General features: G+C 37.5%; 1 protein-coding gene across 1 annotated transcript; it reads right to left on the bottom strand.

Annotated features, from left to right (window-relative positions):
- Positions 1 to 12,051: 12,051 nt before the first annotated feature.
- Positions 12,052 to 12,828, bottom strand: LOC143548471 (uncharacterized). Its single transcript, XM_077039631.1, has one exon. It carries the CDS (start codon positions 12,826 to 12,828, stop codon positions 12,052 to 12,054), a length of 777 nt encoding a protein of 258 aa, XP_076895746.1.
- Positions 12,829 to 14,029: the final 1,201 nt, after the last annotated feature.

The following is a 14,029-nucleotide window of genomic DNA, read 5'->3' as shown; positions in this document are numbered from 1 at the left end:
GCATAGAAGGGTGCTAGACACTTAGATATGAGGGTTCGAGCTTCAGAACTTAATGGATCAATTTGTTATGTAGCTCAAGCAAACTTGTATGCTAGACGCTTAGGCTGTGTGTTTGAGTACAGGCATAGGAAGGATTCAATCTGCTAAGGCTTTCGAGCATAAGGGTACATCAAGCACATTGGCCTGTAGTAATCTAAGTGGGTCGAGCAAAGGATACAACACTGCTAAGAATGCATCTCGAGCATAGGTTATTGTCATGATAGATTTCTAAGTGTCTCGAGCTTGATGCAGTGTCAAGTAGGACTAGATTACAAGTGTCTCAGCCATATATATTTTGAGTAAAGTTGTACTTTCGAGCAAATTACCCCTCGAGTATAACTCAATATTCGAGCAAGTAACCTGATCATTAAACATTTGGCTAAGGCATCGAGCACAAGTCTATTCGAACACACTGTCTCGAGTATACTAGTGCTCAAGAGCATTATATTCCAAGTATGTCGAGCAAAGGTTGTACTATGTACTCGAGTACAGGGGGAGCCAGCTGTTGTTTTGGCTGTATGCTCGAGCAAGGGAGGTACATTAAATTTGAATTAAATGACAACTGTCATGCACCAGACGAAAAAAGGAGGTACTGTACCACCCAAACGTTAGGTATAAAAAGGGGACTTAGAAACTTTTTCGCATATTTCTTCTCTATTAAACCTAGACAAAAACCCCTTTTGCTCGTGCTTATACCTGCTTGCTCGAATACTCTTTTACTTGCTCGATTATACTTTGAATACATCCATTAGCTATGTTTCGATTTCGGTAAGACTTCGTTATTCGATACTCGTCACACCGATTTCGAAATTAGGGTTTCTAATTGATTTACGGACTAATTGTTTACTTGTTTTTGCAGGTACGCATATTACTACGGAACAGGTTATTGAAGAAGCTATTATCATCTACTTATCCTCGATTTTTAGCTCTGAAACTTTGTGTGCTGACATATTTTCTTGTTTTTCAGAACTGGTGGCCTTAAAATTCGAAAAGAGGCACAATATGTGTGCTCAGTTAGAGCTTGATGACGATAATTGAGAGTTGGAACACATGATCAATTTTCCGAGAAACTCCAACTTGCGTGTAGCTCTTACAGAGAACCCCACTATTTACATGAACCACATCACGGATTTTTGGGAGTCAGCTACTTATGTAAATGATGTAAACGGGAAGAGGATTGAAGCCTCTATCATAAACCATGATATTGAGATAACAGAAGCCTCAAGCAGAGCTGCATTGGACTTAAATGATAATTTTAATGCTCAACCATCCTACTTGGTCCCAAGATTGTTAAGAGTCTTTCAAGAGACTATGGGCTACCAAGGAGGTGTAAAAGAGGGACAGTTCCAGAAGGGAAGTTTTCTACTGATCCACCGATTCTTGATCCATCACGTCATCCAGTCCTTATCTCCAAGGAGAGGGACTTGGACATTATTGAGCAGATAGCTCGGGACTCTCACAGTGGCAATCTTATACCAGCAGCCCTTCAATGTATCAAGCTTTATCTTCCAAGGATTAGTGTCAAATGCAGAGAAGGAAGTAAATCAGAGGTTCCTTATGTATCCAAGGTTCCTGCAGATTGTGATAAACCGATTGTTGGCAGATATTCAAAGAACAGGGGAGATATTGAGATTGCAAGATCCCAATATCTGCAAACACATGAAAGATGCTAAGAGTAAATTTGAAGAAAATGAAGATTGGGATATTCTCCCATGGTTACTAGTGCCAGCTCTAGGTGCTATTGATGTGCCTCGAACCGCTGGTAACAGTGATACTGAAGAAGATGAAATTGTAGATGATGATGATGGTGGAGATGATGATAATGATCAGAACGATGATGGGGACAATGGTCCAGAAGGTGAGAATGCCATGGTTATGGGTACTAATGATGATGCACGAGAAGTTGTTAAGGGAAATATGCCTATGATTGAACAATCAACTCAAGAAAGAGATGCTGCAGAATTGGAGGTAAGTGAAGAAACTAATGAACCAGTTGAGGGTGGAGCTACAGCGCTTGTGGACGACAATGTGTTTGTAGCAAATGTTATATCCAATGTTGCCGATACCATTAAAAAGATAACTCCACCAGATTCACCACCATCGGAGATATACAATGATGACACAGACTCCATTGAAGTTAATGATGGAGATGAAAATGTTCCTTCCTCACCTGCTACAACTAAACCAGCCTTATCAGACACTGAACCTGTTCATGATATACATATCCCTTCACCACAACATCACCACTTACTGTACCTATCATTACCACACCTGTTTCCCAACCTGCTCAAGATATACCTCTTCAAACCCCACCATCCTCCCCATTACAAGAAACACATGCCACTGACACCACCCAGCCAACACAAACGCTTCCCACAGAACCTGAGCCTTATAATGTCCCATCTCCAGAAACTGCTGAGTCAGAACCCTTTTCTGAACCTGCCCCGAAGCCAACTCAAGAAACCCCACCTTCAAGCCCGAATCTGTATGACATTATCTGTGAAAATGCCAAGCTTGAATTCGAACATATTATGCTGAAGGAGATGAATGCTGTTTTGGAATCCAGGAACAAAGCTTTGGAGGCTGCATTAAATGAAGCATTATTGAAAATTCGAACCCTAGAGGGGCAGTCTGAGGTTGAGAAGACCTAAGATGCACCAAAACAGAGGGAGAAACTTAATGAAGCAAAACATGATGGTGCAGAAGGATTAAAGGTGATTGGAGACTTATATGCCAGCTCTGATGAAGAGGTTGTGGATGTTGGACCATCAGATGCACTAACATGATAAATCAAGCATATGAAGATGGAGATTCTAATGATAAGGGGGAGAAGGACAGTGAAGATGAGACTGAGGAAGACATGTTGAAAAGGAAACAAAAAGGGAAAGGGATTGCTTTTATAGATGATGATTTACATCCCAAGTCCCTACACAAAGCTTAATCTGGTGATGACATACTTCTTAAGGAAAATGTAATCGATCCTGATGTGGCAGAAGTTGAATCAGTAAAAACTGCTATAAGATTGATGAATGAAGATTTGGAGTCCTTGAATCAAGAAAATGAGGAGGAAATTCCTCAAGAAGTCCTTGAAACACTGATCAAAATGAAAGAAAAGGATGAGGAGGATGAGAAAATGACAAAGGAGGCAGATGAGGCAATCAAGGCCACACTGGATGCTCTAAAAGCAAAACTGAATGTTGATGAACAAGAGCATACACAAACTGAAGAACCAGTGATAACTGAGCCTGTAGAGCCTATGGTAACTGAACCTGAACAATCTGAAACTGAACCTGCCAATCCTGAGATGAAGACTGAAAAAGAACAAGAACTTGGATTAGGTCCAGTTGATCAAGAAGAGGATGAGACTATTGAAATATCTGCCAGCACAATGGCAAAACTGGTTATAATGAAGGATTTGATAGACATTTTAAACAAATCAGAAGGGCATCATCCTGTAATAGTAATGGTTGCAAGAAAGGCTCAAAGAGACTTTATTGAAAAAAGCAAAGAAAGAGAGCCAGTGGTCGAAGAACCAACTGAGACTACTGAACCAGTTGTAAATGAAGTGAATGAAGAAGATAAAGATACCCATGAAAAAGAGCCAGTAACAGAAGAAATCATTGATGAAGAACCAAAAACTGATGAGCCTGTTGTTGAAGAAATGGTTGACAAAGAGCCGGAAATTGAAATGACACAACCTACCACGCCAATCCCATCTCAACCATCTGAATATTCTGAATCCTCTAAACAGTCTGAACCAGAAGCTGAAGCAAAAGAATCACTGAAGAGAAAAGAAAAGGCTGAGATTGAAACACCAAAGTCTAAACGGCAAAAATCAGTGAAGGTGATGGTATACAAGAGAAGATTGGATAAGCTTGTAGAAAGGAAAAGGGCTAAATAGATGAAGGTGGAAGAGCCAATGATTGGGGCACTCCACAACCTTGAAGAAACAATTGATGTAGATGATGAAAGTGAAGGAGAAATGAAAGATGTTGAGAAAGAAAATAAAGACAGAGATTACTTAATAAGCCTTGACTATGATTTAAAGTATCTTCAAAGACTATCCAAAGAAGACATAGCCAAAGAAGCTGAAGGGTGGAGAATGAGGAAATCAAAAAGAGAATTTTTAATTAAGGCTGGTCACAAGTCTGCATCCTAAACTTGCAATCCTTTGACACAATCGACAGAATTTACAAAGATGCTCTTGTGGATGACATCTCAGATTATGTGAAAAAGGCAACTAAGAAGAAGGAAAAGGGAGAAAAGGTGTTGCAAGAGTCTGATAGCAGCAGAAGAAGAACTGAAAAGAAAGCCAGTGATGAAACAAAATATGAAACATTAAAGGCAAAACATAATGACATAAAGTTTCTTCAATTATATGGCTACAGCTATGAGTTCTTGATTAATCTTTCTCCTGAAGAACTAAAAAGAAAAATTCAACTGGTAAAAGACTCTCACAAAGATCAAAAAAGTCAAGAAGAATATGTGAGAGAAAAGAAGTTAAGGATGAGATTGCAGAAGGAGAGAGATGAGGCTAAGAAGAAAGAAGAGGATGTGAAAAAGTGGTTTGAAGACCCTCAAAGGGTACAAACATTGATGAAGATTAAAATGGTGAAAGGAATGACAGAAGAGCAATTTCAAAACATGCCTCATGAACACTTGATAGACATATACAATAGAGAGTAGAAATTGTATTTGGAGACCCAAAGAAGACTGCAAGAGGCCAAGAAGAAAGCAGAGGAAGAAGTTAGAGCTGAAATGATGAGTGCCTTGCAAAAAGGGAGCCAAAATGTCAAGATTAATAGTACAAACTGATGATACAATTAGAAAATGGTATGAAGAGGCTGGGCTGCATCAGACAAAGATAAACACTTAAGGAAGCTCAAGCCGAACCTTAAGGTCTGAGATTGTGAGGCCAGAATCAACACGAAATCTTAATCTGCCTACGCATCTCTACTACGATAAAAGATCAAAGACCTTGAGGGTGGTTACAGAAGACAAAGAAGAAACTCTTATCATCTTCAGAGATGATTTGAGAAAATTTTCAAAAGAACAATTAAAGAAGATGGCTACCCTGGATCTTCATGACAATCAAAACAGAAGTCAGATGGAAGGGTAACAAAGAAACGATCTTTCTAAATTCATCAAAGAGCAAGCAGAAAAGGGCTTCCCATTTCTAAACCAAAGAAGAAAAGAGATACGGAGTCAGGCAGAGAAGGACAAAAGAAACAAAAGGATTAATGAAGTTCACACTCTTGAACTCTCTCTCTTTGACTCCAGCAGAAAGAAAACTCAAGCAAGCAGCTCACATGGCAAAAGGAAGACCTTAAAGGAGTGCTTAGCTATGAGGGAGGAGATGAAAGAACCAAATTCGGTGGTTCAGATTAATGGAAGAATTGTCTTCATCTCCTACAACCAGCACAACGACTTAATTTCTTTGAGAAATGAGTCGGGAATACCTATTGCTGTAATCAGGAATGATAGAGATCTTCAATTTATGCATCCTCAAGATCTCTAAGACTTAATTAATGCAGAATTTCTAATCGACTCCTTTGACGCTGTGGAGCTTGATATGATAAAAGAAAAGGCAGCCCTTGTTAAACGAATGAACGAAAAATCTGACACAAGGAGCATGAGGAGGAGATAGTAGAATAGAGCTTAATGATGATTAATTTTATTTCTGTTTATCTTGTAATTTTGTTTTATTTTGTATTTGATGTAAAAAATTTTGATGTGTAATGCCCAAGAGGCAGAATTCCTATTTATGTACTGAAATGACATGTTCTTGAATGATATATCTTTGATGTCTGATACATGTGTAACTCTATGCAGGTATGCTTTGGTGCATCTGAGCTTGTTCCAATCTAGGGGGAGATTGTTGGGTCGGATTTTTGATAAGGAAGATTGGAATCTTCTCAACATCCTCAAAAAATGGCTAAGTATGGACTTCGAGCAAGCTTAGACGATCGAGCATGGTTTTACTACTTCGAGCAAGGTCTTCAGAACCTTAAATGTTTGATTCTTCTAAGTGTTAAGGCTTCGAGCAAGCTACACTTCAACGAGCAAGAGTATTCTTCTATCGAGCATGAATTACCAATCGAGCAAACATCTTGATCATACAAGTTTTAACCAAGTGTTACGAGCACAGGATGATCAAGCACACGGGGACAAACATTGATGCAATAAGAAGATGTCACATGATTAAAGCAAGGACTTCGAGCACAGTACAGTTCCCCGAGCAAGATTTACATCCGAGCATGATAAAGATTGCTGAATAAGTCTAAGGACAAGACTGAAGACATCAAGAAGAATGAGCTTGCTCGATGGACTAGTTTGAGCAAAGCATAGATTAGTCAAGAGGAATGAAGCTTGCTGGAGGAGAATATCTTCACTGAAGATACTCTAAGTAAAGTATGCTCGAGGACAATCATCGAGCATACCTAGCGTAGTGAGTCTGCTCGAGCAGGATTGTTATCTTGCTTGAGGACTCAACACTTGTATTATTTTTTCTCTCATTATGCAATGATTAGGAACTTCTAGAAGGAATGTCAGGGTCTATAAATAGGGTTATAGGTTTCCATTTAGGGCACGGATGACGACGCACACAATACGAGAAACATTCTAAAAGAATATTCTATTTGTTTCCTAGTACAGCCGCCGCCGCCGCCGTCATATATGAAACCCTAGACATTCCTTTCACTGTTATAATAATGACTCATTTAATATAGTGAATCTTTGTCTTTGAATGTGCTATTATTGACTATCTATTATTGTCTCGTATTTGTTATTTTCACTCCTTCGTTCCCATTTGTTGGATATCCTGATTCCGCCAGGATATTCAATAGACCTTTGGGTTACAAAGTTGGTGTGTTCTAGTCAACCTTTTCTTATGGTTTCACCCGACTCACTGTCCTGACATTTAGGTTTTGTTTCAGTTTTTTGGTTTTTAGTTTCGGTATTTGTTTTTGGTTTTGGTTTTGGTTTTTGGTGTCGTTTAGTGTTTAGTTTTAAGTTTTCTTGGGTTTTGGTTCGTTTCGGTTTTAGTTTGTTCGGTTTTTTGTTACGATTTGTTCGGTTTAAGCAAATATAAGACAATAAAATCATAAAAAAATTTCTTGAATGTCACCTACCCAGCGCAAGCCGCGCTTTATCATATCCCATTGGTTATATGGGGATTTGCGGGTCCGTAAGTTTTCCAACATGTTCTCAGTTTCGCATGGTTACCAAAAAAAGTTAGCGGGTCGTTTTCGGATGCGTTTAATCTCAAGCGGGTCATTAAAAGTCACCAACATTCCAGATTTAATGCAAGTATCCTTTTTTTTTGCCAAGGTTTAAAGCCTGTCTGTACAGCTTTAACACCCGAGCGCACAGAATGAATATCTGCAAATCAAACGAGACAGCCATAACCATTTCACTCCTGCAGTCCAATGATATCATATTAGAACTAAATTATCAAAATTATGATATAAGAAGTTAATAATAAAATTGGGAAAAAAGGTAAAAAGTAAAGTAGAGGGATCGTGCCATATATCATATAATACATCAATAACGTTAAAAACATCCAACCTGTTTGAAAAACGTAAAGGGGAATTTTAATCCAATTATGTGAAAATGGGTCAATTTTTCCATTTGGGTTAAAATTTTATTCTTAAAAAAAAGTCAAACTGGCCAGCTTAAAACACTTTTTCAGGGTGCTTTAAAAAGAACTTGCGTCAGTTTTTAAGAACAGGTTCTGTAATTAATTGATTATATTTAATGTTTGTTACCCGTCTCGATTGAACCATATACCTGTCCTATTGGGTATTTTTTTTACAAACTAACGGTCATACCGAAAACCCGACGTGTAATGGGCTGGGTATGAGACTGGGCCGACCCATTGCCATCCCTACAACATCTGAAATTGAAGCACAAGTGTATTTTCGGAAACTCAAACCCCTTTTATTAGGAATTTTTAATTTTGTGGCATAAAAAATGTTCACCTTTATTGTGTAGAGGTGCTCCTTTAGCAACTCTTAAAGCTCGTCTATACTGCTTCAACACTCGAGCATGCAGCTGCAAATCAAAGAAAACAACCATAACCAATGCACAGGTGCAGTCCAATAAAGATTATCAAAATTCAGAACACTTGTTCCATCACTTCGTTGCAGTTGTAGAACGTAAGCAACTTGAGTTTGTGTCATGTTGGGAAGAGACTGATGTAAGTGAGCCACAATCATAGAGCGTCAATCTCTCTACGCTATTTGGACAACAGCACGTAACCATACTTCTACAGTTCTGTACCTCCAAAATCTTAAGACATGTTAGAGGGGGTTGCTCCCGTTATTATCATCATCTCTTTCTCCTAATCACCACCTACCAATTCAGGTCCTGCTGCTCCTTCAACAAATACAGCAACACGAAGAGCCTGCAAAACACAAACCGTCATGATTTTACCCAGTTACTATAGCAACATCAATGTATTGTTAGCCCATCCAATTGAACCATATACCCGTCCTACTGGGTATTTCTTTACAAACTAACGGTCATACCGAATACCCGACGTGCAATGGGCTAGGTATGAGACTGGGCCGACCCATTGCCATCCGTACTGCATCTGAAATTGAAGCACAAGTGTAGATTTGGAAACTCAAACCAGTTTTAACGAATCTGGTAATTAAAAAATTGTTCATAAGCATAAACTCAATAAACCATAAAAATACCATTTGCAACTAACATGTGCTATATAAGATAATGTAATCTAAAAATTAAAAACCACTATAACCGTCATACTTATCATTGGTGCCCAAATTTACATATAGATCTTTGATCAATAACTTAGAGTCGGGAACTCTAAACCTATATCAGCCCCATAATCATAAGATTATATACATTAAATCACAAAATTACACATGCCCCATAATCACAAGATTATATACATTAAATCACAAAATTACAAACGCCCCATAATCATAAGATTATACATTAAATCACAAAATTGAAAACCTGGGTTAATGTGAATGCCGAATTCAAATGTTGTTCCTGATGTTGCCGGAGGGTGGGGGCTGCGGTGGTTTGAATGAGAGTGATCTGATAAAAACGCAGACAAGGTACTTCAATTGAAGGATGTGAATCTGTAAAGCGGTAACCGGTGAAGCTAGAAATTTTGGAGCCGGTGATTGACGACTGGTTGGGTTATTCGCAGCGTTTTTTTATAATTAGAATCTTGTAGCTAAAGATGATGAATGAATGTTAATGGAAAGTGAACGATCGTGTCATTAACACGAGTACGTTGCGGAGGGAGAGGGATGTCTGATGTGGTAGTTGCCGGATACTTAATGACAATGAACGGGAACATTCAAGTCTCTAGGAAAAAAAAAAAAAAGTGATCGATTACTCTTTTGTCCTTCTTCTATGTTTTATATGTAATATAGATATAGATAAATATTTACCGATGGTTATAGTATTTGTATAATTAAATGATACCTTTATTGTCATTTAAATTTAATTTTTTGACACAATTACATTGTTGGTTGATATAACGTTTATTATACAATAATCCAGTGTACATTTTATTTAATATTTTATTAATTTTGTTCGGTTTCTCGTAAGATTTGTATACTACTAACATGGTTTTATGTTTTAGGTTTCGGGTTTTAATTCCGGTGAAAAGAGGGCGAAAAATGAGCAAAAACAAGCCGAACCGGAGAACCAACGCATCAGGAAACGAACCGGACCGAACCAGAAGAGAACCGGACCGGCTAGGCCGGCCGGCCCTCTCCTTACCACGCCGGAGCGCCGCATGGTGGGGGTGGCCAAGCCCGTCGCGCGGCGAGGCGGCTTCCCTCGTTTAGAATGTTCCATGCTTAACCGTCTTAACCTATTTTTGGACACATGTTGCCTATAAAAAGACCCCTAAACTCACCATTAAGCATACTTGGAAGTCCAGACAAATTTGGTGGGTTCCGAGGAGTCCGAGAGCAGTTTCCGGCAGCTTTGGAGTCGAAGATCAGCTGGTGTTGCGCGTATTAGTTAAAGGCGAGGAACACGGGTTTTATATTTTGTTTCTTTTGTTTTCGTTAATTTTACGCCATGAATTCTTATTTGTTTGTTTTGCTTAAAACTAAGATGCTAGGCTAAATTGCATGAATTATCTAGGTTTATGATGAACTTATTTTGATGTTTTGATTTGACTTTGGGATTTATTTACGTTATGGTTTTTATGATTTAGTAAAAGATTTATCTATGATTAATTGATGCGTATGAATGCTTAGGATTGTTTGATGAGTTTTATTTCATAGTTCTCCTTGGTTATTGTTTGTCATATGATAGGATTGCTATTAGGTCAATTACTTTGTGTTTTTTATTATTTTATGATTGAAGTCATAATAAGATCATAGGAATAATATTGTCAAATAAACCTAAGTGTGCTGCTAACCTAAAATCTGTAAAGTGCTAGGTTATTGATAAGTCTTTACTATTTAATCTTGCTAGATTTAGTTCTTCGTAAGGAGTCCGTCTAGGGTTGATTATTTATTATTGTTTATCAAATCAATTAAGTATAGTAAATTGCCTTTGATTTCCGCGCTGTAAGGTATGATTTCGTATAAAGGAACTAATTATAAACAATTGGGTAACCGTAAGCGAACTTGATTTTTAATACTGGTGTGCGTTAAAACTTGTTAGAAATCCATAGGTTTCTCTTGAGAAGGGTCCGGGGTCATGTTCAGGTTTTCTTATAAGTGTCTATTTTACGATCTCAGTCCATAACTAAATATTTTCCCAAGTCAATTCATTACTAAAATTTAAGGGAGTCTAGCCTAGGTAGTTTTCTCATCATCATCATCTTATTTTCATAACAAACTTCGTTTTCGTTTAAATTACTTGTTTTCTTAATTAGTTTTTAATTATAGTATTAAATTAGTATTTTAAAACCCACAAACAAATATAATTAATAAGTCGTGTTTTATAGTCGAGTCTAATTAGTTAATAAACGTAATTTAAAAGAGTCTCGTGGGTTCGATATCCGGACTTACTTAGCTTTACTAGAGTCGATCGGTTCACTTGCCGGTTAGTAGTTTAGTCGAGTTTTATAGAGTCTAGAGTTTTACTTAGAGCATTCTCATCCCATCCCCTATCTCCAAACCAAAAATTACACTAAAACTCACTTTATTTTCTCTCTCCATTCAATTAAATAATACGTTTTATACCTTTTATCATTACTTTTTCTCTTTCCTTCACTCACAATCACTTTCAAAATATATTAAAAAATTATAGGGGATGAACAGTAACTTTTCAAATATACAGAAAAATCACTACTTTTTCTAAAATATAAAAACTCTCACTCACAACACCCTGAATCAGTCTCTAAATTATAAAAACACCCCTCACATAATTTAAGGGGTTGAATGAGAATGCTCTTAGTGTTTATTTTTAGTTAATTTAGTTGATAAATATTAAACTACTTCAAGCACACCATTGGTCCTTGACATTTAGGAAAGCGTCATGGACTAACTACGTAATTGTATCTAATTTTTTTATTACTTTAAAAGTGTGTTGAATATATTGTTCAGAACAATACCAACCTTTTGGCCATGTGTATAACCAGGCTTGTAAAAGCTGTTAGGAACAAAGCGACGCAACGGAACAACACACGAACAAGCACACACGATTATACACGCATTAAATAGAAAATATACACGTCAAGTTCTTGTTCTCCTTGTCACCAATTTGAGCCCAAGCCCAAAGCCTTCACAAACCCAACAAAAGCCACGTAAACAAATCAATGTGTTGGTTTAACTATGATACATAAAACATATATGCAATCACATAAACGTGTTTCTCACAAACCATATGGTCGGCACTACAGTGAATCTGTACCAAAACATGTCCCGTTAAACTAATGCATGAAAAGCTCAATAAAACATATAACAAACATGACCAATTTCCAATTTCAAACAACTATCTACACATGAGATGCCAATTAAGTATCCAATTCTGTACCCTATTGAGTATTGACAAAACAAGCTTCCAACACTAAATCAACATCCATCCAATAGTCCACCCAAGAACCAAACCTGCACCAACAATCCCCAATCCAACCACAAACACAACCGCGTATTTTCCCAAGCCACGTTCATATCGCCCAATCCCACGTTCGGACCGTATCCGTTTCCCCTTCGTGGACCCCATCGTCTTCAAATTCTTGTCTAGTTTACCAATCCTGTAAGACGAAAATGCACCAACAGGCGTTATAAAATCACTCTTGTTGTACTTCATTTGGTAACAAAGATTTTCAATTTGTAAAACATAGATCCATTGCCTGGACGCAAACAGTTGCGCCTCCTGTCTTAACAATAGATTGATCGCGTGTTCTTTCTCTTCGTACGCTTTCTTCACCGCTACCTCAGCTTGTCTCGCACGTGTTTGAGAGTGACACAAAGCTTCCAATAACTTTCCCTTGCTTGTATCAAACTGCGATCCACCACACGAAACATCAGTTTGACCACATTTGACCTTCCGTGGCTCCCAGCCCGCGTGCATAGGCCGATAAAGATCACAACTCTCAACCAAAATACGCGATTTCTTGGAAACAAATGAACCCAAATCATCTGATCCTCCCACTTGCCACCATGGAATCTCAACAGAATCCACTTTCACAAAGTCATAAGATTCTTTTGATGACAGTGAGTTGATAATATTAATACTACTATCATCTAACGGGGTTGACTTGATCACTTTGGTACATATAATCAGTCTGCAACTGAAGCCACCATTTGGAATCAGATAATCTTGGAAGGGTAAAACTGTCATTAACAAATGTAGGGTTGATGGGTTTGGTCTCAAATTTGGAAATCACAGATGCTAATTTTGGCGCCTTTTTTGCAGTTCGTTGCAAAACTGCAGCCATCACTAAAAACAGGAAATTGAGTCACCCTTGTTTAGAAATTTAGGAACAAGTAATTAAAGATGAATTAATCTTTAAGTAAGTGGAAGTAAAGAATCTCACGGGATGGATATTATTATTAATGGGGTTTCGTGTTGCTTGGATTAATTAATATATGTATGATTATTGTTATTATTATATGTATGAAAGTGTGGGTCAATTGTTATCCATCGAAGACATGAATCTTCTGATTCCGTTTTTTTGTCGGTTATTTATCGGACGAGGGTTTCCCAAAGACGCCGCCGCCAATGGGTTCAACAAATTATTTAGTTTATTATTTATAAGATAGAGGTTGGGTTTAAGATGAGTTTAGCTAAAAAAAAAAAGTTATAAGGTATATCGGTTTTTATTAGCAGTAATTATTATTTTTTGTCGCTGACAGTTTCAACTAACAAGTTGGTTGCTAACAGTTTCATCTTTCAGCATATTTGTTTCGAATGGTTCGCGACTAACAGAATTTAAACATCGTTACTTGCAGGTCGCCGGAAAAACGTTTTTGGCTAAGAAAGTCATATTTTTTGCCGAAAAACTCAAACCGAACACCACCATCTCCACCAACCAACCACCAGCACTTGAGCACCACCAACCAATTTCGATGATGATTTTAGGATTTCGGTGACCTTAAGAATTGGAGGCTTTTACTAGAAAAAGGTTTCTAAAGGTCCGATCTAATGTTACAAAGATATTGGGACGAAAATGTTAAGTTTAAAAAATGAGAGTTTTCCAGCCAAAAATATTTTTTCGGTGACCTGCAACTATTGACGTTAGAATTATGATAGTCACGGACAGTTGGTAACAAATATAATGAAAGATGGTATTGTTATCAGCTAATTCGTTAGTTGGAGCCGGCAACAAGCAAAAGAAGATGTTAGTTAAGATTAATAAAAACCAATACATTTTTTTTAAAAGTATAGGGGCATATGGAGACGTTCGGTTCGCATAATTTTTTTAAAAGAATTTGATATGGAAATGAAATGGATCTTTTAAATGTGTTTTGTTGATAAATTTAGATACCGTTTGGTGTGTAGTAATGACAGAGGGAATGGAATGGGTTATTGTGTGGAATTA

This window comes from Bidens hawaiensis, unplaced genomic scaffold, assembly GCF_021521415.1.
Source record: "Bidens hawaiensis isolate Kalapana, Puna unplaced genomic scaffold, B.hawaiensis_p1.1 tig00015187_1, whole genome shotgun sequence".
In the NCBI taxonomy this organism is placed as follows: domain Eukaryota; kingdom Viridiplantae; phylum Streptophyta; class Magnoliopsida; order Asterales; family Asteraceae; genus Bidens; species Bidens hawaiensis.
Note: the sequence above shows the minus strand (reverse complement) of the source record. Positions and strands in the feature narration are given on the sequence as shown.

Coding starts and splice junctions, on each gene's coding strand:
- LOC143548471 (XM_077039631.1), bottom strand. CDS start 12,828: ATGACAGTTTTACCCTTCCAAGATTATCTGATTCCAAATGGTGGCTTC.